At 41.8% G+C, this 27966-nt stretch overlaps 2 protein-coding genes across 11 annotated transcripts in view; one reads left to right on the top strand and one right to left on the bottom strand.

The window, feature by feature from the left end:
• Positions 1 to 26679, bottom strand: part of RabGGTb (geranylgeranyl transferase type-2 subunit beta) — a 161530-nt gene extending 134851 nt beyond the window's left edge. For 3 of the 5 annotated variants that reach the window (XR_007602980.3, XR_008609195.2, XM_055063285.2), the window contains exons 1-9: positions 26554 to 26679; positions 24203 to 24310; positions 22166 to 22363; positions 16256 to 16361; positions 11755 to 11807; positions 7980 to 8090; positions 4045 to 4156; positions 2525 to 2613; positions 2304 to 2378 (exon numbers count right to left, since the gene is read on the bottom strand). Coding sequence is in view for 3 of the 5 variants with exons in the window: in XM_055063285.2 (XP_054919260.1) it covers positions 2304 to 2378; positions 2525 to 2613; positions 4045 to 4156; positions 7980 to 8090; positions 11755 to 11807; positions 16256 to 16361; positions 22166 to 22363; positions 24203 to 24310; positions 26554 to 26556 (855 nt within the window). In the remaining 2 variants the exon portion in view is untranslated. The remainder of the gene's footprint in view (positions 1 to 2303; positions 2379 to 2524; positions 2614 to 4044; positions 4157 to 7979; positions 8091 to 11754; positions 11808 to 16255; positions 16362 to 22165; positions 22364 to 24202; positions 24311 to 26553) is intronic. The other 2 variants (XM_050196851.3, XM_050196852.3) reach the window with 2 other exon arrangements.
• Positions 26680 to 26741: 62 nt separating this feature from the next.
• Positions 26742 to 27966, top strand: part of LOC126548570 (sec1 family domain-containing protein 2-like) — a 49208-nt gene continuing 47983 nt past the window's right edge. For 4 of the 6 annotated variants that reach the window (XM_050196801.3, XM_055063282.2, XM_055063280.2 and 1 more), the window contains exon 1: positions 26743 to 27370. In XM_050196801.3, the coding sequence (XP_050052758.1) occupies positions 27182 to 27370 (189 nt within the window). In that variant the 5' untranslated portion in view covers positions 26743 to 27181. Of the gene's footprint in view, positions 27371 to 27966 lie in introns of all 6 variants that reach the window. The other 2 variants (XM_055063284.2, XM_055063283.1) reach the window with 2 other exon arrangements.

Below are 27966 nucleotides of genomic sequence, written 5' to 3' on the forward strand. Positions count from 1 at the left end.
CTGCAGTGCATTTATTGGACCAAGTTGCCGACAATGTGCTAGGGAGAATAATTCCCTGAACAACACTAGCTGACGTGCTGACAAGCAGAACTTAATAGAGAGCTAGAAATAATTACCACTAGTAAACGAATTGTTTCCCAAGTGGAAAACATCTGGTTTATTCTTCTCATACAAACAGTGTCATCCTGTGCACAACTTGCCATTCCCTTTTTCAGCATTGCTCTTCTCTGTCATGTTGTAAAATGAAAAGCAGAGTGGAACAAGACAAGCTTTCTCTCTGACGGTAAACAGCAAACAATACTAAAGAAAGAAATGCAAAGCCATGCTTAGAATTGCCCTAAATAGTTTGTACAGCGCTCCAAAAATAAAATGCAGGGACATGAAGAAAGACAAATAGAAAAGGCAACACATGAACATTCACATGCCAATGTTTTCCGACTTGTCCTTGTGTACTTGCACTATGATTGTTATCTGGATACGGTGTGTGGCTGTGCAGAGTGAAGCCTGTAAACATCCATCAAGTGGCGAGGAAATGAAGAAAGAACTCAATTGCAATTCAAATGCAATGTAAAATGTGCAAGAGAGGGGCCAGAGCAGGAGCAACTTTGAATGCCAGCACAACAGGTGTGAGGGTGTGGCAGTGATGCCCAACCACAATGTGAGCACAAAGGATGCATCGCACAGACTGCTTCCTGGACATAATTGTGCAGAAGCAGTGCACCCAAGAATGTACAGATTTCTTGTATGTGTGTGCGTGCGTGTGTGTATATGTGTGTGTGTACATGTATGTGTGCATGCGTGTGCGAGTGTGTCCTTTTACAGCTTGTGGAATTTACAGCTGGGATGATATGCTGTGGCACCTGTCCACGTCCGTGCTTGGTAAACAATGTAAAGATAACTTAGGTGAGGCCAGTGCAACTATGAAATGCACCATCCATGTAGCCCAGTGAATGCATCTAAATGTGGCAACATGTGTGACCAAGTGGAGGAAGAATTATTGCAGCAAAGAATATGCTTAACTATTACATTAAGTGTTTAATAAACAGAAGTGAAAGCTGAGGTAAATGTTCATACTGCCTTGCATAACTATTACAGGGAAGTAAAAAAAAAAAAAAACAATTTCTCGGGAAATTCTCACGTCCACTGCAGCCAATGCATGCTTACTGTAATGAGCACAACAGTACCTTCTCTATGCTTAACTCCCAAAAATGGGTGTCAATCCTGCAATAAATTGATACTGTTCACATGCTCAAATATTCTTAGGTTACATAACTACAGTGCATGCATTCTCTGCTTCTTTCGTTTATCTTGCTCCAAAGAGTTCCAAAATACTGACCTTCCTTGGTCAAAGCTGAATTTTTATGGAGAAATTTGGTGCTCCTTCCTGCACATTTAAGTTTTAGCCCAAACATCCAAACCCCATCTATAACTCTTGCCATAAACTATGAAATTGGTTGAAGCTCAATTCTCAACAAAATTAAGTTAGCCAAAGTAATTTCCACAGAAATCTGTAGGGTGGAGGAAGTTTCATGAAATGGAAAAAAGACATCCACCTGAAAGCAGCACAGAGCCCTACAAGGGAAACTCATAAAAGTTCCTCACTGCAAGATCTCGGCAGCTTAGAAAAAATTCAACAAAACTGAGTGGATGACAGCCTTCCCTTTCACAAGATTTGGTTAAAGAGAAAGAAGATGAATGGTGATAAGCGGAACATATCAGTTGCATACAAGTGCAGCACCATGGCTTCAGAACATGTTATAATGAGTGCACTGCGTTTATGTGTTCTGATCAGTTGTGTGAGTACACAGAAGCCGGGCACAAGCAATTCACGAGGTCATGCTTCAGCATTTGGTAACAAAGAAGATGAATGGCAACAAGTTGATAAGTGGAACATATCAGTTGCACATAAGTGTGCTACCATGGCTTCAGAACTTGTTGAGATCACTTGCGAGTGCAGAGAAGCCAGGCATGAGAAATTCAAAAGGTTAGGCTTTGGTGTGTCAGCAGCAGAGATCTCAAAGACAAACAGCTGTGACAATCCTGACACGCTATATAAAGCAACACAACAGCTTTCAGCGCCAATGCTTCAATCCCACGAGTACCTACATCTTTTTTTTTTAATTTATTTTAGTATCAATATAGTGTTTTAACAGAGAACAAAATTCAGGTGTCATGTGCATTGGAGTAACTGAACCTTGTGCACCTTATTACCAAAAGCAGCGCAAAGATTGTAGCAAATCTAACATCACATCCTTCTAAAGACACTGGCATGTTAAAAAATGGAAACAATTACAACTACTCACCATGTCTCCCGGTCGGTCTCCAAAGCCACCAGTTTCTTCATCCTGAGATGCAAGTATGAAGTTCTGAAGCTTCTCCTAGAAAATGCGCATTTGCATGTCAAAAGAAATTCCCTTTAACATTGCAAAGAAGACCAGCAAGCAATTTTCAAGTGTGCATGAGAAAAAAAAAGTGCTAATAGTGGGAAATATTTGCACTGTTGATTATGCCTGAAAGTGCCTACCTTGTCTATCCAGTGCAGCCTGCCGATGATCTTCAGCGAGGCAAGCACCCACCATGAGTAGCACACATCTGGGAGCTTCTCAGGCCGACCTTAGACAGCACAAAAGAAGTAATAAATTCGGGTTCATTTTCATGTTTGCACTTTGAATTACTTATATTACAAAGGCTTGATTAAAATGACACTGGGCTATTTAAATTAATAAAGAACCTACACAGCCTACATAGCAAGTGCCACTTATGGCTGCAGAAGGACTCTTTAAAGAAAAGGCACCTCAGGGGGTGCCAGCTGACTGCTGCACTTCGTACCGCAATTTATCGAATGTACTAGTTAATATAGCAGCTCAGTGTCATGTGCACTAAACTTCCTATACCATATTTTTACTGGTTTGTACAAACAGTACTAAGAAATTCTTGGGTGTAATGTGAGTGGGTTTGATTCATGTATGTATCCTGAATGAGTTTCACCAGAAAACCGAAATGCTAAAAACAGCCTTTTTCTACCTTCTTCAACGGATTCTTAAGAGAAGAAGAAGAAAATTGCATTCATCATACAAAACATTCTTAAAAAGCAAGAACATGGAAACTCATGCATGCTGTAGCTGTCAGAAGTTTTGAACAACATAAAAAGTGCACAGCCGAATGCCTCTACAACGAAATGACCTGTGTGACAAAGAATTTTGTATGTTGAGGTCAAATTTCTATCTACCACCTCTACAGATAAGACCTCTACAACGAATTTGCTTGTACAATGAAGGAATAGAGCCGTTCCTGAAGGCTGATTTGTTGCTTTATAAGGAACGCATGCAGAGGCCTCGCCACATCCCTTCATAACCACCACAGATCAGTGGTGCTAGGGAGCCTTCATAAACACGAAGTTTCCTTAGGCAGTACACCTAAAAAGCACCGCCATGCGGAAAGTAGCTATAATACACAGTAACTATAATAAAGTTGTAATTCAGCAGCGTAGCTTCTGCTATTCAAATAATAGAGTCCCTCTCCCCACATCCCTCCCCGTCCCCCCCAACTTTCAACCGACGTGATGATCTGCTCGGAACTAAAAACATGATGACATTGTCGAGGCTATCAAGGACGGGATGGAGGTGAAAGATGATGAATGCTGCAGTGGTGAAGAGCCTGCAGAATAACAATAAATTTTGATAAAGCTGTACATAAGTGCCATTTCCGGATTTCACCACTGAGGATGTCGTTGACCTCATTACCTTCAGTCGATTTCAGTCACAAATTCCGTTGAACAATACATGTAGAAGTTAGTGAATTCACTAAGTAGCTCTTGAATTCATGCTAAATAAGAATTTTCTTTTGCCCAACATGCTTAGCCTGCTCTATAGCGAGCTGTAGCGTGCACAATACTTACAATGAAGTTACCTGAATAATGAATTTTAGAGGTACCAAGTACTTCGTTATCAAGGCTTTTGATTCTACTATGGTGGAAGTAAGGAAATAAAGGCAAATGAGTGAAAGTGGGCTAAACTAAAAAAGAAACAACAGAAAATGGGTTACCATTGAGACCTCCAGATGGAAGTTGCCTTTCACATAACCACCAACCAAGAAGGTCTGCATTAATATGGTGAAGCCGACCAAGTATGGACAGGGTTCCAAGGCAGCAATATATCTACATGCAAATAAAGATATTTGCAGGTGAAAATGTACTTTTTTTAAACTACAAGCAATGCAAAATATAGAGCAGATACAGAATATCTTGGTCTTAATTGGCCCAGAGCATTCACTGTCGCTGTGCTAAATATTTGTAAATTTCAGACACACCTAGTGTGCCCAAATTTTTACACAATTTTTACTGTGTACAGTCGAACCCAGTTATAACAATATTCTAGTGCCACGAAAATTTCATTGTTATAACCGATAATTGTTATAACCAGGTTGGATGAAGAAATCAAAATAGAGGGATGGCAGAGCTGTTTTGAGAAAACTATAATGGCGGGGAGGCCAGTGCCCGTCTCTACCACCATCCTCCACCCGGCTGCTGGTTGTGTTCCCTTCTGTAACGACTTCCTGGGCGCTCCGATCGCGTGTAACAAGCCACGGCTGTCAGCGTTAAAGAATGGCACTGCTATAACAACTTCAAAGAGGGGTCACGGGTGGCAAGTGATATGCAAGCACCGTCGAGGCATCGCTTTGGTGGCTTCAAAAGGGGCCTTTTAAATATTGCGAGAAGGCTGCCGCGTCAGCCTGTAAGCTTGCGAAATGCAGTAGAAACGCTGAGGTGAAGAAACGCTGAGGCGAGATCACCACAAGCATCTTGCCACGTACTTCTCACTGACTTGCACGAGAAAACCCTATGTCCGTCAGCCTTGCATGCTTTACGCAAAGCCTGCCGACATCCTTCTTCAAGGCATCCAGGTGCTCCACGTAGTGCAGTGGAAGGTTCCTCGCGAAAACAAAGTCCTGGAGGGACAGAATCATCTGCCACGCCTCCTGTGAGCACAACGCTGAGGCAGTCTGCCCTACAGCGTCATCGCTGCCGTCGCTATCTGATGAAAGCACATTCGCGACGATCGCCTCATCGGGCAGCCTGCCCTACTGCGTCATTGCTTCTGTTGTTATCTGATGCCAGCATGTTCGCGATGATCGTCTCCTCGGTTACAAGCACTTAGTTTAAAAATCTGTAGCCGTGCACTTTCTTTTCACCGGCAACGTCATGCATTGGCAATGATCAGAGGGCGGATCAGCCATCTTCCGTTTCAGTGGCAAGAAACCACGTGGCCAGGAAGGATTTCGACGCAAACAACGAAGACGAACGCGAGCGATCAAGCTGTTTGAAGAACAGTGCTGAATGAGGAGCCAGGGAGCAACATGCGAGCAATCTGCGAGCAGCGCAGTTGGCGCGCTCCATTCGTGTTTCGGAGGGTGGGGCGGCGTAGAACTGTGAGCGCAGCCGAGCTGTGAGTGCAGCCCACTCGTGTTTGGAGGGGTGGAAGGGCGACGGGAGAGACGCATGCGGAGATGTCTAGAAAATGAAGGTGCGGCAGCTGTTGAAGCAGTGGCCTATCGTGAAGCGGCTCGAATTTCTCGTTTTCTTTTTTTCTCTTTTCAAGGATTTCACATTTCACTACCTTTCGGCCCGGGCACCCAGCAGTCAGACTTCATCTTCATCATTATAACTGATAATGCGGCATTGGGGCATTGTAGTAAGCGGGTTATTTCACTAAGGAAAACGTACACAAGTTGACGGTGCAGCAGTTTTCTCATTGTCATAACTGATATAGTGTTAAAACCAGTATCGTTAAAAGTGGGTTCGACTGTAGTAGCTAAGACACTCCTCTCCTTACCATCCGAACCAAAGCTTCCACGTAATATAAATGAAAGTATCATAAAACCCTACTCTCCACACTGTGCTCCTGGCAGCCTCTTTCATTCGTGGATAAGTCATATTGGTCCTCATGGTGTTAACTGTTCTCCTGTTGTCCATCATGGGAATGGATTCGAAATGTCGGCAAGTTCTATTTCATAGTTTCAAATGGGTTCAGTCAGGCTGAAACGTTAACTTGACCTTCTGTCACCCATCACATTAATGGCACGTGAATCTGAGCAAATTCCACCTCGTGGCGTCAACTGAGACAATTAAGGCTGAACGGTAAGTCAACCATCACAGAAATGTATTGTGAACCTCGGCAAGTTCCACCTCATGGTGTAAATCAGGACAATTCACACTGAAACAATGGCCGTTGTTCTCCTGCCATCTTCACATGAAAAAGAGTACAAACAGAGCAAGTTTCACCTTGTGGTGCTGATTGGGCCAATTTAGGCCGTTACAAGCACCACTATGCAAACAGCTCCATCTACCTTGGCACTTTCTCCGGCTCCTGCCTTGACACGCAAGAACTGCCTTGACAAAGTGAAGACCACACTTCAAAACAAGTTATGTACAGTGTTAGCAATTCAAATGTGATAAGCAGACCACAGAGCGGCCAGTGCTTTCTGCACCACCGGTAAGCGCTGGGTGATCGCTGGCGATACCATGTGGATTGGGTGAGGTGGGTTTTGACTGCAGGAGCCAGGAGACAATGAGGAAGGCAGGCATTGTGAAGATGAAATCGAGAAGAAATGTATTTACACCATTTGTACAAAGTAGTGACTCGATCAAAGTCCCAAGCAGTTTTGGTTAACTCGGCAGCCAGGACAACCTTAAGTAACCTCCCGAGTATAGCCAATACAACTGGCAGAGAGGTCCATTGTTAAGGAAAGCGGAGAGGTCTCCACCGAAAAGATTGTTTACTCCCCATGGTTTCTTGGTTGTCGAAGTCTGCTGTGGGTGCACCCATGTAAATGCCAGTGCCCTAGACGTTCGCTGCAGACTTTTGGTCCTCTTGGCGATTTCTAATGTCAATGGTCCTCTAGCCTTCATTGCTTGCTTTGTTGCCTGGGTCAGCTCAGGGAGTGACAGATGCCAAAGTGGTGATGTCTTCTCGGAAAGGAGGGCAATTAGCTCGGCAAAGGCAGGTGAGCTAGAATGTTGCCCGGACTTGCAACGCTGAATTTCAGTCCAATCATAACACTGGCAGGTAAAATGCAGTCCCAATGTGTCACCAAGGACCTCGATTTCATCGTATACCATAATGCATCAGCTTGGTGACCACAGCACCCACTGGTGGCGATGGGGACACCGGTGGGCAGCCATGGACTCGATTATTGCATTTGAATTGCTGAGCACAGTACCTAGAGCTGAAGTTATAATACGAGGGGGTACCCAGAAATAACCAGCATATTCTTCTCATGCAATGATACTTCACTGTTCCTTCAAGGCAACAGCACTGATCTCTAGCATAAGACCTTTCACATCAGTAACATAAGTGCCATAGGTTAAGATACAGTGAGTAATTTATTCTGCTGAATTTAGTATAAGCATGCAAATCACATTTGGTAATTCTTGAATGGATCTCCAGGAATGTACAAGCAAATCAAGTTCAAGTTCATCTTATAATGCATTTTCCTGTCAACACTGAAACTGACTAGAAATAGTTGATACACGTAGACAAAGACAAAAGAACTCTTTTTGCCGGCTACACCCTATGAGTCATTTGTGTATTTCAAAGAAAGATCAATTTTAGATAGAAAAAAGGCATTGTCAACTAACAACAAGCAGGAAACCTGCAACCTTGAAAAATAAATTCTACAGAAATTCTAATCTACGACTACATATTGCTCCCAGATGGCATTTTGAAAGGTATGACCTTATAAAGGTGAAACAAGCACATATTGTCAGTTTCATTTCCTAATAGCCAGTTTCATACTTGCACAAGCAAGTTTTTTTCACACAACAAAGAGTTCATTTGCTTCCAGTGAAATGTAGCTACCACATGACCAGGTATTGAATGCTATAATGGCACTTTGTGTATACGCTTACTGCTGCACCACAAAAGTGTTTTAAAGTGTAATCATGCAATGTGTTCATAAATGTGCAACTTGAGATAGTTTACCTGGCCTGAATGTGTTTCTGAGCCTGGCCTGCAGCCAAAACCACCGTCGAAGTTCATGCAGGACACCACAAATTCAACTGCCTTTTCTATGTTGATAGAATGTAGCTTGTTCTGCACAGGAAGATGCCAAAACTTGAGAACAACACATACAGACAACTGGACAGACAACTGGGTTGAGTATTTTCACGACAAAAACATATGAACACAATATGACTGTCACAAACTGCGTGAGCAAAAGACTTCTGCTCACTGACTTTAGCTGGAAGAAGATTATAATGATACATTCCTTTTCGCTCAATTATTATACAGACTTGACAATACAGGCATGCCTACAAGTGCTATGTACTAAGTTTGCAGCCGGAATATTTAAATAAATGTCTGTTGACACCAACATAAAAATTTCTGATTTCAAACACCACACCAATAGTAAAAAGAAGATGCTGCATGAGCATGAAAGCATTTTAATGCCAAACTTCTGCACAGTTGCTTGAGAAAAACTGACAATATTTTCCCGCTCACAATAAAAGAGCTTCAACTGAGCTTGCATAAAAAATGTTATAATAAATGAAAATAATTATAAAATTTGAGTATCAGTTAGGCGAGTGTTATTTGTACTGCTTTTACCATTACCTCTGTTGTCTCAACTACAATGGCCTCTACTGCTTCTGCAACCTGTGCAGTTCTTTTCTCTTTATTTAAAGAAAATCTGCCTTACAATCAAGTGAAATGCGTCATGTATGCTGCATTTTGACATATCCGCGACCTACTCAAGGCATGGGGAAAATATGTACATGGCAACTGCTTCGTGACAAATGTCAAAGCCTGTTGCAACAATAGCAATGGGCGGACTTGGTAACTGCCAGGCTAATACAATTGTTGATGCTTTACATCCCAAAAATTGTACAGTGGACTATGAGATGCCACAGTGGTTGGGCTCTAGATTAACTCTAACCACCTGAAGCTCTATAATATGCATTTAAATCTAAGCCCATCACTGTTCTTGCATTCCACTTCCATTGGAATGTGGCAGATGAGGCCAGAAACTGAATTCATTAGCGTGTGCTCGGAAGCAAAATTCCATAGAAAGCAGCTGGCAGATAAACAGTGAACTAAAGATGAACAGCTAAGCAGCAGTGAGAGTCAAACGCAACGCTAACTGGAACATCGAACTCAAGAGCACTACAACTTGCTGTACCCTGCAAAGGTCAATAGCTGCAAGGCTAGTTTACGAATAAGAGCTATAAAAAAAATGCAAACATCAAGATACGCCACACCACATTGACAGCTGTGAACTTCTGAATTAGTGATGGCTCGTTCCAATTGTGTAAAATAATTGCCCAATGTTTACCAAGGGCAAAAATGCACAAATAAAGTTGTAGAATGCAATCTAACACAACACTACACCTTCTTCTTTTATCCTCAAACTTTTCAGAGAAGGTTATAATTCGGCAACATTGGCTAACTACTTCAAATGAAACCTGTAAATGCAACAAACTTTGTGCTCCATTCACATAGCATTTAAGTGGAGAATCATGTCATTCTGAGTAACACTAGGCAAGCGTAAATCCAACAAGACGAGGCAGTGCTGCTTTACCTACAACCATTCAGTAGCCACTAACAGACTATTTGCCATACCTAGAGATTTTCTGAGGATTCTCAATACATGTACTCCTTTACCTCTCTGGTAAATCTCTTTATGCTCATGGAAAGACATTGGCACTTGGTCTAGTTACTAACAAACCAGATGTGTTTGAAAAAAGTAATTGTTGAGTCTGTGGCATCAACAATAACAGATGGCTACTTTGGGACAGTGCTACCTCACATAACTGTTCTAGTCACAGCAGAAGCACACTGTGGAGATACCCAGACAACACTCGACGTCCTCAGGACATCTTCAAATGGTACAAACGTCCCCATAGTCTTTACAACATCCTCGGTACGTCCTCAGGACGACATTCACTGGTTCATCCTGAAAACATCCTTTGCAGGACTTTTTAAGGATGTCTGATTGCCCAAAGAACGTCCACTACAAGACATTTTGAGGATATGTTGTTTTATGGTAGAAGAGACCCTGAAATTGAAATATTTATGACTGTTTCGGTTAATGAATGAAACATGAGGTGCTATACTTCATGTGGCATCGTTACCACACCATGGAGCTTTATTTAGATTTTTTTTGCACAGTTAAACTTTGATCAACTGCTCTTGATACCCCACCATTGTGTTTGATTGAAGCATTTTTTGCAACTTGTATTATTTTGAGTACCCGTGGGTGATAACAGTATTGGTTGGCAATGAAAGAGTGAACCAGTAAGGTATCGCGCGGTGTCAGCAACCAAGCCACCCCATTTACCTTCCTTGCTGGTACTGCCGTGGCTGGCGCAATGGCACTCTTGATTTTAAAAGTCAAGCCAAGCCAGTGCAAGCCAAGTGCAGCATTGAAGAAAAACATGGCAGCAGACAGCAGATAAGTCTCGCTCATGTTTTTCAGGGTGGCAGAAAGTGGAACACAAATTTGTACGGGGAAGAAATAGACGCATTAGCGCATGTTTTCAGTTAGAGAACAGCGTGCACAGAAACTTCATTAATTACATAGTGAATCAGACGACTTCGTGTGACTTTGCTGTGGAGCTCTTTGTGTTGGATGGAACGGTTGCTGGAACTCACGGTGTCGTTTCGCCTGTAGAATAAAATCACTAAAGCTGCTCGCCACAGGTTTGCGACATTTCATGCCTGGTTGCAAAAGTGGACAGATATAACGAGATGATTTCAGTGTTCCTATCCATCGCTTCTCCATGGTTCAATGCCACCATAACATCACTACCAACCTCTCCGCCACCACAAACGCCTTTCCATGCTGTTCTTGCCGACAAGAGCATTGTCGCAAACGTCCAAGCAGTACGACATTTCAGCAGTGGCCGGTGGCAAATAGCCCGCTATGCCGGCCTTAAAGCCAGATATAGTTGTACTTAATTTTTCTCTAGATCATGTCACAGCTAAAGAAATATTATTCGTTATGAAGAAAAAAACATTGAATGGATTGATTCTGCCATGAAGAGTAATATTCAATCACCAGAAGTTGCTTTGGTGCTTCATGCAATGATGTTGTGCTCCAGTACTTCCAAGTTGTGGCATAAACTCTTTCGTTTGTCATTTCTCTGTGTTTGAATCTAAGTTGTTTTTGACAATGTGCTGTTTCTTATTTCTTTCAGTGTCTGATATGGGCCCTTGCTCTTTAGTGTTTTCGTATAAAGACATTTCAAGCAATGAAGTCCACTGGCGTTATCACACTTCTTTGACCTTACTTGTCAGTGTAGCCTGTGCCGTTATTAAGTAAAATTAATAAAATGGCTTTGCGTACATCACTGAGTCTACATATTCATTTCGTGTGGCCACATACTGAGCCCTTTGCAAAAGGGCTCAAAAGTATGTTCAGTCAAGCAGTAAGTGCATGCTGTAGTTTTAAGCCTGAATTTCTCAATGGATCGAAAACAGCTTACTTTAGTTAATAAAATCAAGTATTTTTACTGCGCGCAGCAAATGCCTAGGTCTTTCAGATCTTTAAGACCTAGCAAATGCCTAGGTCTTTAAGACTGAAAAGATCCTCGAATGCTCTTCTGAGGATGTACTGAGGCCGGACAAATGGACTTGATACGAATGTTTTGAGGCTCATATGGGGACATCCTGAGGATGTCCAAACATACTCAATTGTATGTCCCGACAATGCCATTGCGTTGTCTGGAACAGCCCAAAACAAAAGACCTAGTGCACTTACCAGAAGTGCTAGACATGCTACAGCACAGAAAGAAAACCTAGTGTCAACTTCACCTGAAATAAAAAATAAAGAACAGGCCAAATGTGAGCCACAAGATGTAGACACACTTTAGTGACAAAACAATCAATTGAAAGCTGGTGCAAACGGAACAGCAAATTTACACTGATACTTGGGGGCAGCACAAATGAATGGGAAAAGACCAGACAACCCCGTGCTCATGTTGTTTGCCCTTGTCCTGTGTTTTAAAGCTGCTCCCAAGTATCAATGTATGTACCAACAAGCTCAGTTTAGTTTACAACCCTTCTGCAGAACATACACAATGTAATCCAGTGTGTTTCACATGACAGTAAAATGCCTCTAAAGGAAACCACACTTAATCTAGAGAGAAAATTGCAATACTGTTTACTGCCGTCACATTGATGTTCCTCAAATTATTCTAGATGTTAATCGGTCATATTGCTATTGATTGATCAACCATTTGTTATATAAACTGGGTGGCTTTATTATGTGCAATAAAATGCCATTTACTAAATAGTACAATAGACTACCATTAATTCGACTCTGGTTGATTCAATTTTTCGGTTAATTCGATCCCGGCCGAAGGTCCCATCCAGCGCCTATGCATTTCTATGGGCCCAAACTTTCGTTATTTCGGTCCAAAAATTGGCCTTTGCCGGATAATGCCAACTTGACCAGTCAGCACGCATGCACTTAACCACTATGGTGACAGGGCCCCCATAGCGACCCCTTTAGTGGCAGTGTCTGTCTTGGCAGAGCTTAGGGAACAGTGAATGCATTGAGCACACATCATTTCTCATAGAAAGCGTCTACTTTCGGCTCATCCTAGGAAGACTTTCAAGCAACAAGCACAGCTCATATTGTTTAATTATGGTATTTACCTGATTCTAGTCGAAAATCGACTGCGCGGTGCAGCCGGACACGATATCAAAACCGCGTTGGCAACAGTCATATGCTTTGCCGCATAGCACGTCTGCACTGCGGCAGAGCTTACTTTAAAAAAACCGACCACCATGGTGCAATTTTTTAATTGGGTGTGCATTAAATTTATACTTTAAGAAATTTAATGTCATTTCTACGTTGGTTTACTTCGTTCGACACATAAAAAGTGGACACGCGTTTGATTAGGGGCTGTGTTAGAATCAGGCAAATATTGCCAAATGAATCAGCAGTGTGTTTCGGCGTTTTTTCTGCATCTTGTTTAATTCATCCTGCCAAATAATTCAATAAATTTGGTTGGTCCCCTCAGGATCAAATTAATGGAAGTTGACTGTAGTACCTAAACTGTCCCTGGCATTTGAAGTAACACCGCAAACCGAATTCTTAGTTGGGGCGAGTTCTCATTGCTTTGTATCTTGAGGTGTGTTTTCTCAGTAGGTATGTTCTCCTTGCCTGATTCCTCACCCCCATACCCCTTTTACTCACACAATAGGCATGCCATGATAGTTCTAGACATACCATGGCCTATGACCATTATACAGAGGGCACTTCGTAAAACAAATTAGTAGCTTGCAACACACACCTTGCAACGCGAAAAAGCAGCAAAGTTGGGGTCACAATAACAACACAAGGAGAAAGGAGATAATCACAGCTGTGACTGGCGTACCTTACTGAGCAAAGACTGGATACCAGCATTTGTGTCACTACTGTACTTCGAAAAAAAAATAACGGGAGAGGGGCATTTGGTGCGCATCCTGTGCTTTTAATTCTTTAAGGTCCATCAGCATTTTCACTGCTGCTAAACTAATGTGATAAGAATGATGGATTATGGAGGCTTAAAGGGAGTGACAACAATATTTTTATGGTACCCATTCTTTCCAGTGCAATGGAAAGCTTACTGGTCAGAGTGTCGAATCATGCAGTGGTAACGCAGAAAACGCGGTGGTACATTTTTGATCAGAATTTTTCAATCTGCAGTGAGGATGTAGTCATTCACTGGAAGCATGCTGGAAACAGCGATAGATGACCACGATAGTAATTATACAGTGGTAATGGTGGGAGGCCGACAACAAATGCAGTTATAGCTGTGAGAAAGTATTACAGCCGAATCTCAATAATTCGAACTTGAAGGGGCCTGAAAATTTGTTCGAATTAAAAAGCAGTGTTTTTGAATAGCATGATGCACATACTATGCAAGTCTAAAATATGGCGGTGCGCAAGCACACAGTGAGTGAGAACCACGAAACTGCCGACGCCGGCCAACGTTTGCTTTGGGCTAATGGCAGAAAATTAAACTTCAAGGAGCGAGCTAAGCTGGCGCCAGGCCAGTGGGGCTGGCGCCAAGGTGAGAGCGCGTGGAGACTGTCGAAGATGAGGGAGTTAAGATAGAGTTGAGAGGGTGGGCGAGAGGAGCGTAGTTGCGAGGAAGGGCGGAAGGGAAGTGGATTTGCTTTCTCACCAGCTTGCTGGTTGGCGCCAATTACCTCTGCCACCTGCCTCCTACTGCAACCGAAGCAGCGGAGTTGCTGAGGCCAAAACTGGGCCTCCGCTGCTGCTACCCTCTGTGTGCTCGCGTGTTCTTTCCTTCGTCTGTTGACAGGTTGGCGCTGTGTTTACCTTCTTCGTACTGCGTTCTTAACGTGAGTCATGTCTTACCAAGATGACAAAGTCATTGCCACTTATCATAATCATGTCGGTGAGCTCCCTTCTGTTGCGGCATCACTGCATTCAAAAAACAAGGAGAATGCGGTACTGGGTGTCGCCTTCGCGTCCTTGTATTGAGGGTCTGTCTTGTCACATAGAATCAGATATGGCGTACTGTCTCCAATAATCTTTCCATTGGGACGTCTCGGTTTAGACTCATCATTGTAAAAAACAAGCGCGACTGAGACCAACCAAGCCACCCAAAACAAGCGCTAGTGAGAGCTGACATAAGCAGATGAAGCAGGCCCTCCTGCGGCGTGCATTTTGTCACTAGTGTGGCTGGGGCATTACGGCGCAACACAGAAATAGTGACCTTGCCATTTGAGAGAGGGTGAAATTTCCGCCACCTTTTTCTTCTTTCTTTTTCTCTTCTTCTTCTTTTTCCTTTTTTTTTTTTGCGCATGGCGTTGAGGGTTCTCTTTTAACCCTTTCCTCTATGGCAGACTCAGAGCAATGTTGGTCGAAGGCCAGTATATTCGAATTAACCTTCGCAAATGCTTGCGTGTTTGAATTACTAGGTGTTTTCACCCATTGGAACACACATAACTTTGATAAGACCACAGCCTCAGTTCGAATAAACCGGGCACGGGAGAGGGAAGTTCGAATTAAGCGTATTTAAATTAATTAGATTCGGATGTATTTTATTTATCAAGCTGATGTTCCTGCAATTCATGTTTTCAGAAGTGTTATTTCTACAATAACTACACGCTTTCGTGATTCCTGTCTAACGGCTATAATTATTAACAAATCAAAGGTGTTTTTTAGCCAAACCAAGTTCTCTAAAGTTAAACGTCACTTTTACACGTGATACGCAGTTCAGCGTGTTGCCGTAGCCATGCGTGTGCTTTTGATTTCCGAAGCATGTCATCTCTGGAAGACCTGAGCGAGCCACAACAAAGAATTTTAGCTCGAATGCATGCTCAGAATTTCGTGCGCGTACGACAGCAATCATGCGAGCCAACATGCATTGAAGAATGCGAGCGCCGCTTGTTAGCGTGGACATTTTTCACTTCATAATGCACATAGAATAAAGCGCAAAAGCCTAATAATATACGAAGTTCAATTTTAAGTAATAAGTATGCGGCACTTAGTAACAGCCTACTTACGTACAGTAATCCAAAGTACCAGTGCTTCAGTTAGTCTGTGCCACCTACAAGTTCTTGGGATTTGCTTTGCCAATTTAAAATTATAATTCCTACTCAAATCGCGGACCGCATGCTCGGTTCTATCACTATAAATCATGGTCATTTCATTTCCATCAACGTCTCACAACACATTCTGGCCAGTTGTCAGTCCCTTTAAAAGCTCTTAAAAGCAGCACTCACCTTATATTTTCTGTTACACACCTCTACTCCCTTTTGACTGAGACTCCCAATGTCCCAAAGGCACATCCGATAAGTTGCACCTCATAACAATCTATTATGTGTGAAGGCTGTTACTGATGTTGCACAGAGTGGTGAGAGTTACGAATGGAAAAAATGAATTAGTATTGCAAGAGGCATTTCTTTTATTTTTTTTATGGGGTTTTACGTGCCAAAACCACTTTCTGTGCTGTGCTGTGCATGTGTTTTTAAACAAACAGAGCAGCCTAACATCTATTGTGGGACTAAATCCCCTGCATTTGCATTTCAGTATGTAAGTTTCAATATTTAAGAAGCCGAAATAACTACAGCAAACAAATTTGCTCCTACTTATCCCTATAAACTGATGTACTAACACTTCTATTACGAAAACAAAATTAAGCAAAGTTTACTACAAGAACCACAGCAGACATCAAGTACAAAGAGTACATAATGCTGTTGACATAAAAGATTCAAAAGTGAGACTAATCCAGCCTTACCCCATTTGTCACCATAAAAACTGCCATCTTCCTGCTGAAGTTCCTTGACATAGCTTACGGTTTTTTCAATGTCAATTGTATCTAGGGCATCAAACGTCGATAATATCTGCCAACAGAGAAAACATATTTTAAACATTCATTAAAAATTATAAAATTCATTTGATGTGATTTTATTGTAGAAAATCACACTTTTGCAAAAAAAATACATACTAACACTTCAAGATAGATATCAGTATGTGTGCTTCCCAAAGGAAGGGGGGGGGGGGGGGATAAAGCCACCCACTTCTAAGCAGACTGGAAAGCTGAGTAGTGCAAACATGACAGGAAAGATACATTGCACTACAGGTGAAACTAATATTTAATTTCCCAATCTTGACTCTCACGTGTCCCCTGGTATTGCTTTCCCCACATGGCTCTTGCGTCTCCTGTAATCTTGCTTCTCCATGTAGCTAAGTGGCGGCGGCGGTCGGTGTGGCTGCAACATATTATGAGAGATGGCGGGAGTGTTGCACAGCTAACACCACCTAACAGAGGGGTTACCGGGGTATGAAAGGGAGTAGACTCTTCCTCTTTGGCTTGGGGACGGTCAGCTGCGTGGACGTTTCGCGCACCTGCTGGCCATTGGCAGGACCTTGCTGCGAAAGGCTTAGGAGCGTGATACTGGAATGGATGAACATGATCGTTCGAACGCACCACCGTTCCCGTGACCGTACATGCGAATAATTACAAGTTGGTGTCCAGCATGGGAGTGAACATATTCGCTCGCTATCTGGTCGCAGTGAGTAGGACTTCCTCAATTTGTCGCGTTCCCACTGGCATGTGCTATTGGTAATAATTCGGCTGGCTAGATTGTTGTATAAAAGGCACAATAAATGCCATCATGATTGTCTGCACTACTATGTTGTCATTCCTTTGTCCCAAAGTATGTTGTAGACTCTATATACCTTATATGTAATGCACTGCACATGGCAAAAAGGCCATGTTCATAGCAGGCCCTAGCAGTTCAAAACTACTATGGTCGAAGACAGAAAATAGTATTATTTAGTGAAACATACTAAAAACATTTTATTATCCAAGATATCAACTGTTTATTTAAGAAATTCTGAATATGTGTTCTGTAGAGACGCTGTGAACAGGCATTCTGCTCCACACAGTTGCAGCAAAAGTTATCTGCGCCACAGAAAACGAAAATGTTGGTACGTATATTCATAAAGCATTCACATTAATGGCAGACAATATCTTGCTTCCAATTATATCAATAAGTGGATGGTGCTAGTGCGGTGTGGTCCGCCTTATAAAGCAGGTCTGAAAAATCAGGCTGAAAAAGTAGTCTGGAACTGTTTTGCTTTATTTTTTAAAATAAACTTTAACCTAAACCGTACACAAATGAAAAATTCAAGCCGCAATTCAAGTAGGAGGCAAGGCACCAAGGACACCAGTAGGCAAGCTCTCCCAAGTAACAAAGGACCTAATAAAGAAACGACAAAGAATGAAAGTGTCGAACTCAAGAGATCAGATAGAATTCCCAGAACTGTCAAAACTGATCAACAAGGCGAAAATAAGTGATATTCAAAACTATAACGTGAGAAAGACTGAAGAAGCCATAAAAAATGGACGCAGCCTGAAATCAGTGAGAAAGAAACTTGGCATAGGACAAACCAAGATGTATGCACTGAAAGATAAGCAGGGTAATATCAGCAATCTCGAAGGTATAGTTAAAGCAGCGTAAGAATTCTACACGGACCTGTACAGCACCCAAAGGAGCCAGGATACCTCCATTAGAAACAGTAATGAATAGGATATAGAAACTCCTCCTATGACTAGTGATGACGTCAGAAGAGCCTTGCAAGACACGAAACGAGGAAGTGTAGCAGAAGAAGATGGAATAACAGTCGATTTAATGTTCACGAGGGTTGCAATGTGGGCTTGTTGGTAATACATCTTCAAGGGGAGTACGGTAGCACGATTCAAAGACGGGACAAAAGAAGACACAAAGGGACACACACAGCGCTAACTTCCAACACTGTTCATTATCGAAAAGCAGGTCGTACTTATACACTCAGACAACATGAGTCACAGCCACGTGAACAGATTAACAATCAGAGCGATACATTTTGTGATATGTTAAGCCATGCACAAAAATTTCAGTTCTTTTTCAGAGAGAGCCAATGATGGTTTGCTGATACATGAGTCCCCTAGGGCATCAATCTGCTCGGCTTCTATTATAAGTCTAGTGAGTTCGCACTTATTTCTACCGGTAATGATTGTTGATTCGAAGAGAGGGGAGCACTTATGCTGCTTACAATGAAGGGAGAGAAACCCATCTGATACAAGTTTGTCGACTTTATTTTTCTGTTCGCGCAGTCTATCATTAATGCATCTGCCCGACTGTCCGACGTAATACTTCCCACACGATAAGGGTATACGATATATAATTGAAGTCTTACATTCTCTAAACTTCTTCCTGTGTTTAACTTGGCAGCTAGGGGCACTTTCTTTCTTTTCTGGTCTTGTTTTCCTGCACAGGCTGATTAGTTTGTTGGGTGCTGAAAAAACCACATCAGTGTTACCTCGGTGGGCAATTTTCTTTAGGTTGTGCGTCAACCGGTGGATATAAGGTATCACTGTTGGTCTTTTTTTCTCTCGGTTACTATTTCCTTCCGCTCGTTCAGCAGTCTCTGATTGCTGCACTTGCCTAAGTATTCCCTCTGCAACTGATGCCAGTACATGATTGGGATAACCTGCTTCATGTAGCCGCATGGCCTGTTGTGTGAATGCTTCGTCAGTGCAATGATGGCATGATTTAGTAAGTGCGTTAGTAAAACACATTTTCGAAATTCCTCTTTTTACCAGTTTATAATGGGCTGAGTTATATGACAACAACGGTTTATTTGTCCTGGGACTGTAACACCAGCAAGTTAGATCATCACCGAAGGTAAATTTAACATTCAGAAATTTGATCTTTTGTTCTATAGGCACTTCGAACGTAACTTCTAGTGGACAAAGGCACTCGCGTATAATATTACTAATAGCTGAACACTCTGTGTCAAAGTTGTCTAGCTTAACATTGACAAACACCAAAAAATCATCAACAAATCGAAATATTTTAACAAATTTTGTATTATTGATGCGTGAGCACAGGTCTCTGTCTAGCTTGGCTAAGTACAGGTTGCTTAAAACAGGCGCTAAGCAGGATCCTATAAAGACCCCTTGTTTTTGAAGGTACGCAATGTCATTTCTTTGCACAAATGTTGACTTCATGTACAAGTCTAAAAGTTCTAAATAATATTCAACGGTTGTGCCCGCCTTCGTACTAAATCTTACTGCCCCAAATTCATCTATACAAGATTGAACACAACTTAACAATTCATTCTGCCGCAAAGAATAATACAGGTCCTTAACATCTGCTGAGAAGGCCTTTAGTCCCGCATTACAGTTGGCGTCTACAAAGGCTAAAACTTCCTTGGAATTTTTCGTAATGAACGGATCCTTAATCTCGAGTAGGTTAAGTTTGTCTAATAAATAGACTGCAATAGATTTCTGCCATGTGCCTTTCTCCGATACTATTACCCTGAACAGGACACCTTCTTTATCAGTTTTCGCTCTAAAAAATACATCTAGACTGTCATTCTTGCTTTTTCCTATTGATTTCAATACTTTATCTAGGTTCATGTCCAGTTGTTTGAGCAAGTAACCGATTTACACAACTCCATCAATGGGTTATTTTTCACGGATGAAATTTTTATTGACTTTTCTAAAGCATTTGATCACGTCCCTCGCCAGCGTGTACTACTAAAACTACATAGCCTACGGCTAGACGACAAAACATTTATCTGGATTAAGGGCTTTCTAACCAACAGATTTCAGAGTTAAAATCGATCACTACGTATCTCACCGCACGCATGTCAAGTCTGGAGTCCCACAAGGATCAATTTTGGGACCACTGTTATTTTTATACGACATAAATGATATATCAACAAACATTCAGTCTTACATACGTTTTTTTGCTGATGATTGCGTAATATATAAAGAACTAGCAAACCAGAACGACACTTTAACCCTGCAATCTGACTTAACGACTCTTTCGGAATGATGCAGCAAATGGCAGATGAAAATTAACATCGAGAAAACCAAACATGTTAAATTTGGTCCCACTCTCAACTTCTTGCCTGACGATTACCTAATTAACAATTCTGCAGTTGAAACAGTTTTCTCGATTAAATACTTAGGAGTTCTGCTCACTTGCAATCTAAAATGGAATGATCATATAGAACTAATCACTAGCAAAGCTTTTAGAAAGCTTGGCATCCTAAAACGTCGCTTATGCATTGCTAATTCCGATACCAAATTTCAGGCATTTAATTTGTTAATTAAACCATCATTAGAGTGCACTTCTAACATATGGCATCCACATCAAGTTTACGTTACTGACATGCTGGAATCAATTCAAAGTAAAGCCGCCAGATTCAACTTGTCCTCATATTCTCGTTATCACAGCGTGTCGTCGATAAAAAGAACCCTTGGCATTTTACCTCTCGTAATACGCAGAAAATATTCACGATTATCCTTTTTTCACAGTGTTTATTAAAGTGACAGTGCCTTTTCATGCCAATTCATTCATCCAGCAGCCCACATCTCTGCCCGTATTGACCACGAACTCAAGGTATACCCACCCTTCGCACGGACTAAAAAATATTTAGTCACCTTTAGTCTTGTCGATGAATGAGTGGAACGCCCTTCCACCATTCATTTTTTATTTATTTATTTATTTATTTACAGTACCCTCAGAGTAAATATACATTATAGAGGGAGTGCAAAGAGGCCCCACTCTCAACATTACGGAATTATCTTCTTTCCAATCGGCTTTACTAAACTACCTTAATGAGCAAACCTGCCATCCCAGCTGATCTTTTCTAAACTACCATGTTATCCTGCTTGAGCACCCTACTACCTTTGATCATTGTCATGTATATGTTGCATTATTCTAAGTAGTGTTGTAGTTGGATCTTCTTTTATTGCATTATATAATCATTACGCCATGCTACTACTAGATGCCCTTTATCTTCTTAATGCTGAAAACAGTTATGTTCTTTACTTCGTGTTTTGATCTTCATGCTTATAACCCCCCTTTTGAAGTTTCTTGTTGTTGTTATCCCCCACTATGTAATGCCCTATTCTGGGCCCTTAGGGTAAATAAATGAAATTAAATTACTAAGTCGGCTGCATTTGCATTCAACATGCCTGTACATATGTGTTAAATGCAAAAGATACAATGGATGAACACATGTATTCCATATTTTTCTGCTGTGGCTTTTCGTTTGTAACTTTTTTTATTTGCCTCTTTGCTTTCTGTAAATATGCTTTCAGTGCTATACTTCCCAATTCTATGCAACCTGGCTGACTTAAATGAATTAACTGCTCTAGTAAAATGTGTGCCATCACAGCATAAAATCATAAACTACTCAGTTTCATCATATGGCAGCACTTCAAACCTGAGAAAATTACTTATTTGAAACAAATCTGAGAATTTGGGACAATGACTACCATTCAATAAATCTGCCATTTATTGTTAATAGCAGCACCTATACTAGCCTCTACAATGTAGATGTGCTGGTATTTACAGTGATGTATCAAAGTGTCTAAGATATAAAAGTGGGTATCTGTATCCAATTAATTTATGTTCCAGCATCTCGCATCTGAAATATATTTTTGCAGGTATCTTGTGTTAATATTTAGACAGAGTTTCAAGGTATCTTGCACAGCCCTGCCTCATAACGTTATTTTGCAACGAATAAAATAAACACCAAAAGAGGTGTTTCTACTTTGCCATATTCTCTCCTCAGTGTTATTTCTACTGGTCCACTATCATTATTACTTTCAGGCAGTTATCATTTGACTAACATGACTCACCTGAACAGCACTCAATGTGTACAGGAGATGAGGGTCATGATGAATGCTGGCCCCAAAGCCCCCACAGGAATACTGGCACTGTTTCACAAACTCAATTATCTCTGCCCTATCAAAGGAGTCCAGGGCACCCATTAGGTCCATGGCTGTCAGGCCCCAGTAGATACCGCTCATTCGCAGATGCTCTGTGATGCAGTACTCCTATAAACCACAACAGCAGCATGGTCATGATGCCAAAGTTGCAACCAGTGCAAAATGAATTTGCACACAAAAGAGATACTAAGAAAATCAGCGCATCCAATGCATATGTAGGAATCAGTGATAAGTAAAGCTTGCATCTTTACGGAAATGTTAAAGCGAATGTTATGCTAATGATGCAAGTGCAAAATCAGGCAAATGCAATACAATTTTACCTAAATGTAATGCTAATGATGCAAATGCAGCGGAATATATATGCATATGTAACATAATCATGGAAATGTAACCCAATGGCAAATATTTCGATGTAGGTGCAGTGTCCGCATCAAAGCACCAGGAATGCACATTAAATTTACCAAACAGGATGCACATGTCTATAGTAATTTTGCACTGCATATCACTTCCACAACTCATACCACACAATTTATTTATCTTATGCATCGCCACTGATGTCAATGTTTGTAATCGGCAATGTGACTTCAATCAGGGCCACTTCACATGGTTGCACGAGCATCGTGTCATGACTGTAGGCAATGCACTGAATGAACGCGTGCCTTGCATCGTCTCTTTTCTTGCTAATAGTGTTGTTTATTTGGCACAATAGTGGGAAGTAGTGCACTTGTCAAGAAATATCAAACAGTAAGGGAAACATTCAATGACTCAATCCCTCATGCTTCCGACTTCTATGACTGTCACATTCCTCACTACCAATGGCTGCCATGTGTTGTTCTACTTTCTGCTTGTAGGTGTAATGTTTGACATGCACCTCTGTTAGTGGCTGCCAAGTGTCATTGTTCCACTTAACATTTGCAGGCCAGCAAACGCTCACATTCTGTACCGTGCTTTGCAGTGTAATGAAGATGTTTGTCAGCTGCTTAAAATTTATTTCTTTAGCAAGCATGCTAACTCTTATTGACACATAACGCTAAGTTCTCTTCTCCACTATTTTTTCAACTAAAGCATGCAATAACTTTTTAAAATTGACCTTATGAAAGGAAACCATTCGCAAGGGGCTAAACGCGAAGCCATGTGGTGAGGCCCCTGTGGGCCCCCACATTATACCTGACATAGAACAGTGCTTCAAGTGTGCATTGTAGATAGCTCATCTGCTAAATGTAATGCTGAAGGTGATGTTAGAAGTAACAATTATTTGCAGCGCTATTTAAGTCAGCTTGGCCCTCTACTGATTAATCTCTTTAGTGATGTACCATCAGCAAATTGAAATGAAAACAGAAACTAGCTAATAATAATGCCTGTAACGCATAATTATGCAGAACTATGACGGGTAATAGCTGTAACCAGTTTCTAAGCATGGAGTAGTCCCGACAGTACATTTGGAGTCTGAATTAAGGCACAAATGCAGGTGAACCTGGAAATGGAACAATACATTGGAGTAGTTCCAGAATTGTTTGCGTCTGAATTTATGCAGACAATACCTGCATAGTGACTACTCCCACAACTCGAATATTTCAGTAAACAATAATTAATATATACAAGTGACATCATTATATAAAACCTTGGTAACACAATGACAAGCAAACTGCTATCCACTATACTTGCCTGGATACCAGTGTTTCAAGTGCCACTAAATTTACTACATTCACACAGTGCAAAGCTCTGTACCTGCCATTAGACAGTAATCTTCAAAGGTTGAAAGAAAATACTGCTTCTCAATATAACACCACAGTGAGTAGTAGGCAACACCAATTAGCCCTGGACATGACACATGAGTCTATCACTTTTCAGCATGCACCTGACGATACAAAATTCAATGGCAAAACAATAGGTACCACACTTATGCCCCATGCAAAATAAAAAAAAATGCAAACTGCAGTGGCTTACATAATCATCTTTTTTAGTCCCATAGCTTGCCAAGTACTCCTTGTGCTTTGGCAAATTAAGTTCTTGTGCTGGTGATGTGGGTAGATGTACATCCTTCACCAGCATAGCCTGAATAAAATGCAAGCATTAATAAATACTCATGCCACTTTCTCTCACGTCAAATTCATCATATGTAGCCACAAACATGCAACACTCAGTCCGTTAGTGAATGTTGCATGTTGTCTGCGTGTGTAAAAGGCAAATCACTTTATTTGTTTATTTATTTATTATACATACTTTCAAGACCTCGTAGGCATAACAGAAAGGAGTGGTGAAAATATAAAATATTTTCAGTACAGTTTCATCAAAGTAAACGCAATGCATGTTGATTCTTGCCACCTAACAGCGTACACCAACCTCATCTCAGGTGCTCGAAAATTGTGATGCAGAGGAGAAAAAAAAATTTCGAGAGCAGATGTGAAGTTTAACAGAGACTACAGCACAGCTGTGTGGACTGAATAACGAAAGTGTACCTGCAGTCAGCAGCAAGTCAAAAATGCAGCAGCAAAAGCCCCTCAGAGGGAAGCCGTATTCATGCACCAGTGAATAAAATATTATTTAGAAGGAGTGAAATTTGAGCAAGTTGGAGGGGATTAATTTTATTGAGAGGCAGGAGTACAAAAACAGACAAGAGAAAGACAACACAAATGCCAACTATCAACTGAAAGTTTGCACAATGGCGGAAAATAAGGAATGCACAAAACTTATCTCTGCATGTTCAAGGGAAGGTAGCGCTAACCCGTCAATCGTGGACATGTGCGGGCACTCGTGAAAGATAGCCGTTTAGGCATGACTTACACACGTGCTACTGCTGTTAATGATATGTCAAGCCTCAGCCATAAGGTGAACATCTTCGCTTATATGTGTTGAACAAAACTATACTGTCCACAGATTTTGAAGTACAAATGCAATCACAACAGTACAAAGAAAGGTTAGACGGCGCTCCACCAGTCAACGAACATTGGTTTAATTAATCTCTGATTGATGCAAGGACCTGTCTACCTTACATAAAAGTTACCTCTGAATCTCCCTTCCTCCTTCACACATTCACATCTCAACCTTCACCTTGCACAGGCACTGCTATGCACCCTATGGCGGCGATGGTGCTCGTGCAGCACAAATAATACACTAGTCTGTAAAAGGATTAGTCTCATCTCTTGTGGTGCATCTTCTAAACAATGTGAGGCTTATAGCGCGTGGAAAGACAAGGACGAAAGGAAGACATGACACACACAGGTGCTACATTCACTGCATTACAGCATTTCTAAACAACGAGGATAGGCACAAAGGAAGAAAGATCTCAAAGGATGTGCTACAGTGCAAAGAAAGCAAAATGTGATGACTACTGCTCAGTACTATAGACTGTGGCAGGTCTATAATGCACGAGAAGCTCTTCCAAACAAAAGCATGGTATGCCTGCTCTCTGTGCATCCAGAAAATAGGTCACACAGGAATGAAGAGTAGGCGCCTGTGTGTATCAGCAACACTGAACGTGCTGTGATCACATGCAGCACTTGGGGAACTCGGAAAGGGGGTCAAGAGAGGGATATCTGACCTCATGAAGGCTGGAGACTTGGGCGTGTTGGTAGTTCATGTTAAAATAAGAACAGTGTGAGAACAGGGACAAATGAAGAAAGACACGCACAGCGCTGTTTGGGCACTCTTGAAAAAGGTTGACCTACCCTGTGCTTAGAACATCTCGAATAGCTATGAAAGCACAGAGCTAGGTAAAAGAATACGCTTCTATAACAAGTAAAGCGTCTCGTACAAACTAGCATGTCCAAACTTCAAACAATAAGTGTGAATCACTTGGTCACAGCAACGCACACTAAGCCGCAATGTGTGCAGCATCCACAAGTGGCGTGTAAGTGTCGCAGAGGATGAAGTTTCCATCAGAAACAGCGGTCTGCCCTGCACGGCACCTTTATAATGGGGGGAACTATTACCGATAAGCGTGCACGCTAAACTATGTGTTCCAGTAACAATTTGCAGACGTGTTTCGACAGGTTTCGTAGTGTCTGCTCAGTCAATAACAACGCGGCTCCCCACTATTCGTGATTAGACATCATTCCGCGTACTGCAACTTACTAGCCACTGCAGACTGCTTAAGAGACCAGCATCCTTTTATATTTACGAGAGAGCCTCGTTTTGGAAAAGTTTATACAGAGCTTGATGACACCTGTATGGTGCACTCCTCCGAGTTGCATTGAGGTAGATGCCAACTTTCTCTTTTACGTACACAGCTCTGCCAGAACAAAACTGTTCACCTTTGTGAAGCAAAACAAACCGTACAAAAGGAGGATCACCCTCACCATTTGGGAACACCAGTGTGTTTCAGTATATTTCTTTTATCTGCGTTAAAAAACGTGCGTCACCACAGATGACCGTCCGGCACGACTGGACGACTGCCTGAAGTCAGAAAGCGACTGCAGACACGGTCGCAGGGCCGGCTTATAGCTGGATATAACTGGATAAAAACTGGATTGTAGCTTCTCCGTTGGCTTCGTCACATGGGAACTCAAGTCGAAGTGGAGCACGGATGAAGTGGAGCTTACGACGAGGACCAGACGACGCTGAATGAACTATGCGGCAGTAAGCACCGTCATCGTTACCACGGTCATCTGTCACTGAACCACATATATTTGATTCGCTGCACCGTAACAGAGATCGTGAGCCGACTACACTTTCGCGGCTGCTGCTGGCGTAGCAAACGGCTACAGTGTTGCGAAGGATGACAACAGCTGGCCACTGATTCATCTGTGTTGCGTCCGACGTGTTTTGGGCGCAACATTGCTCATATTTCTTTCTTCGCATAACGCGCCTGTGTACGGCTCGCACTAACGTAATATATAACTGACTTTGAACAACAGGTCTGCCTGTATCGTCTACGTGCTCGTCAATACTGCTGCTTTTCTTGCGTGTAGTGTGCACTGTTTTGCCATGCATCAGAACGTATCACCATTGGAAGCGCCTGTGAAGCAGTTGTGGGAGGAAGAAGTTTTCCCGAGATGCCAGGGTGCTGTCGTTTTTCTCGACGATGCTATGGCGGAAGCGTTACACTGGAATGGAGGAGCGAACAAGCTCTTCGATGCTGGTGCCTTGGCCGTCAGGGAGTTCAGCTTTTTTGAGGTATTAACAGTGCAAAACTTTTCTTGTAACATGAGTTTGTGTACTTGACATAAAGTGTCGGCAGAACACTGTCACCTACTGTCTTTTTTTATTTCTTTGCCATCACATGGATCAATTATGCTGACAGTCTGTTCTTGTTCAACCGTCTGCTATTTTTATGTATTTCTTATATTTATTGTTTGCCAATTGCTCGACAACATATTCCATTTAGAAATCCTCTCTTTTAAACATTGATTAGGATTGTGCAAGATCAACAGTGCTGTTCTATCATTTTTCCGAACAAACTTTTACACTCAATGCATATATATGTTCATATTTCACTTGACTGTATCCTTCCAACATAGCGAGCATGCGTTTTACATTTATTGTTCATATAGTCGGTGCAACTTAGGAATGCATGAGAAAACCTTTTCTGCAAGAGTGTGTACCAGGCCTGCTTTTCCATCCTTCCACACTTGTAAAGACGGGGAGAAGACTTTGCTGTGCCTCAGCAGCAAATTAACACACTGGTCAGGCACACAGTAAGGGCAGCAGCAGGCAGCTAGCGTGGATGCTCTGAAGAAAATCGTAATTAAACACCAAGAATTGTAGCAGTA

This window comes from Dermacentor andersoni, chromosome 1, assembly GCF_023375885.2.
Source record: "Dermacentor andersoni chromosome 1, qqDerAnde1_hic_scaffold, whole genome shotgun sequence".
Taxonomy (NCBI): Eukaryota; Metazoa; Arthropoda; class Arachnida; order Ixodida; family Ixodidae; genus Dermacentor; species Dermacentor andersoni.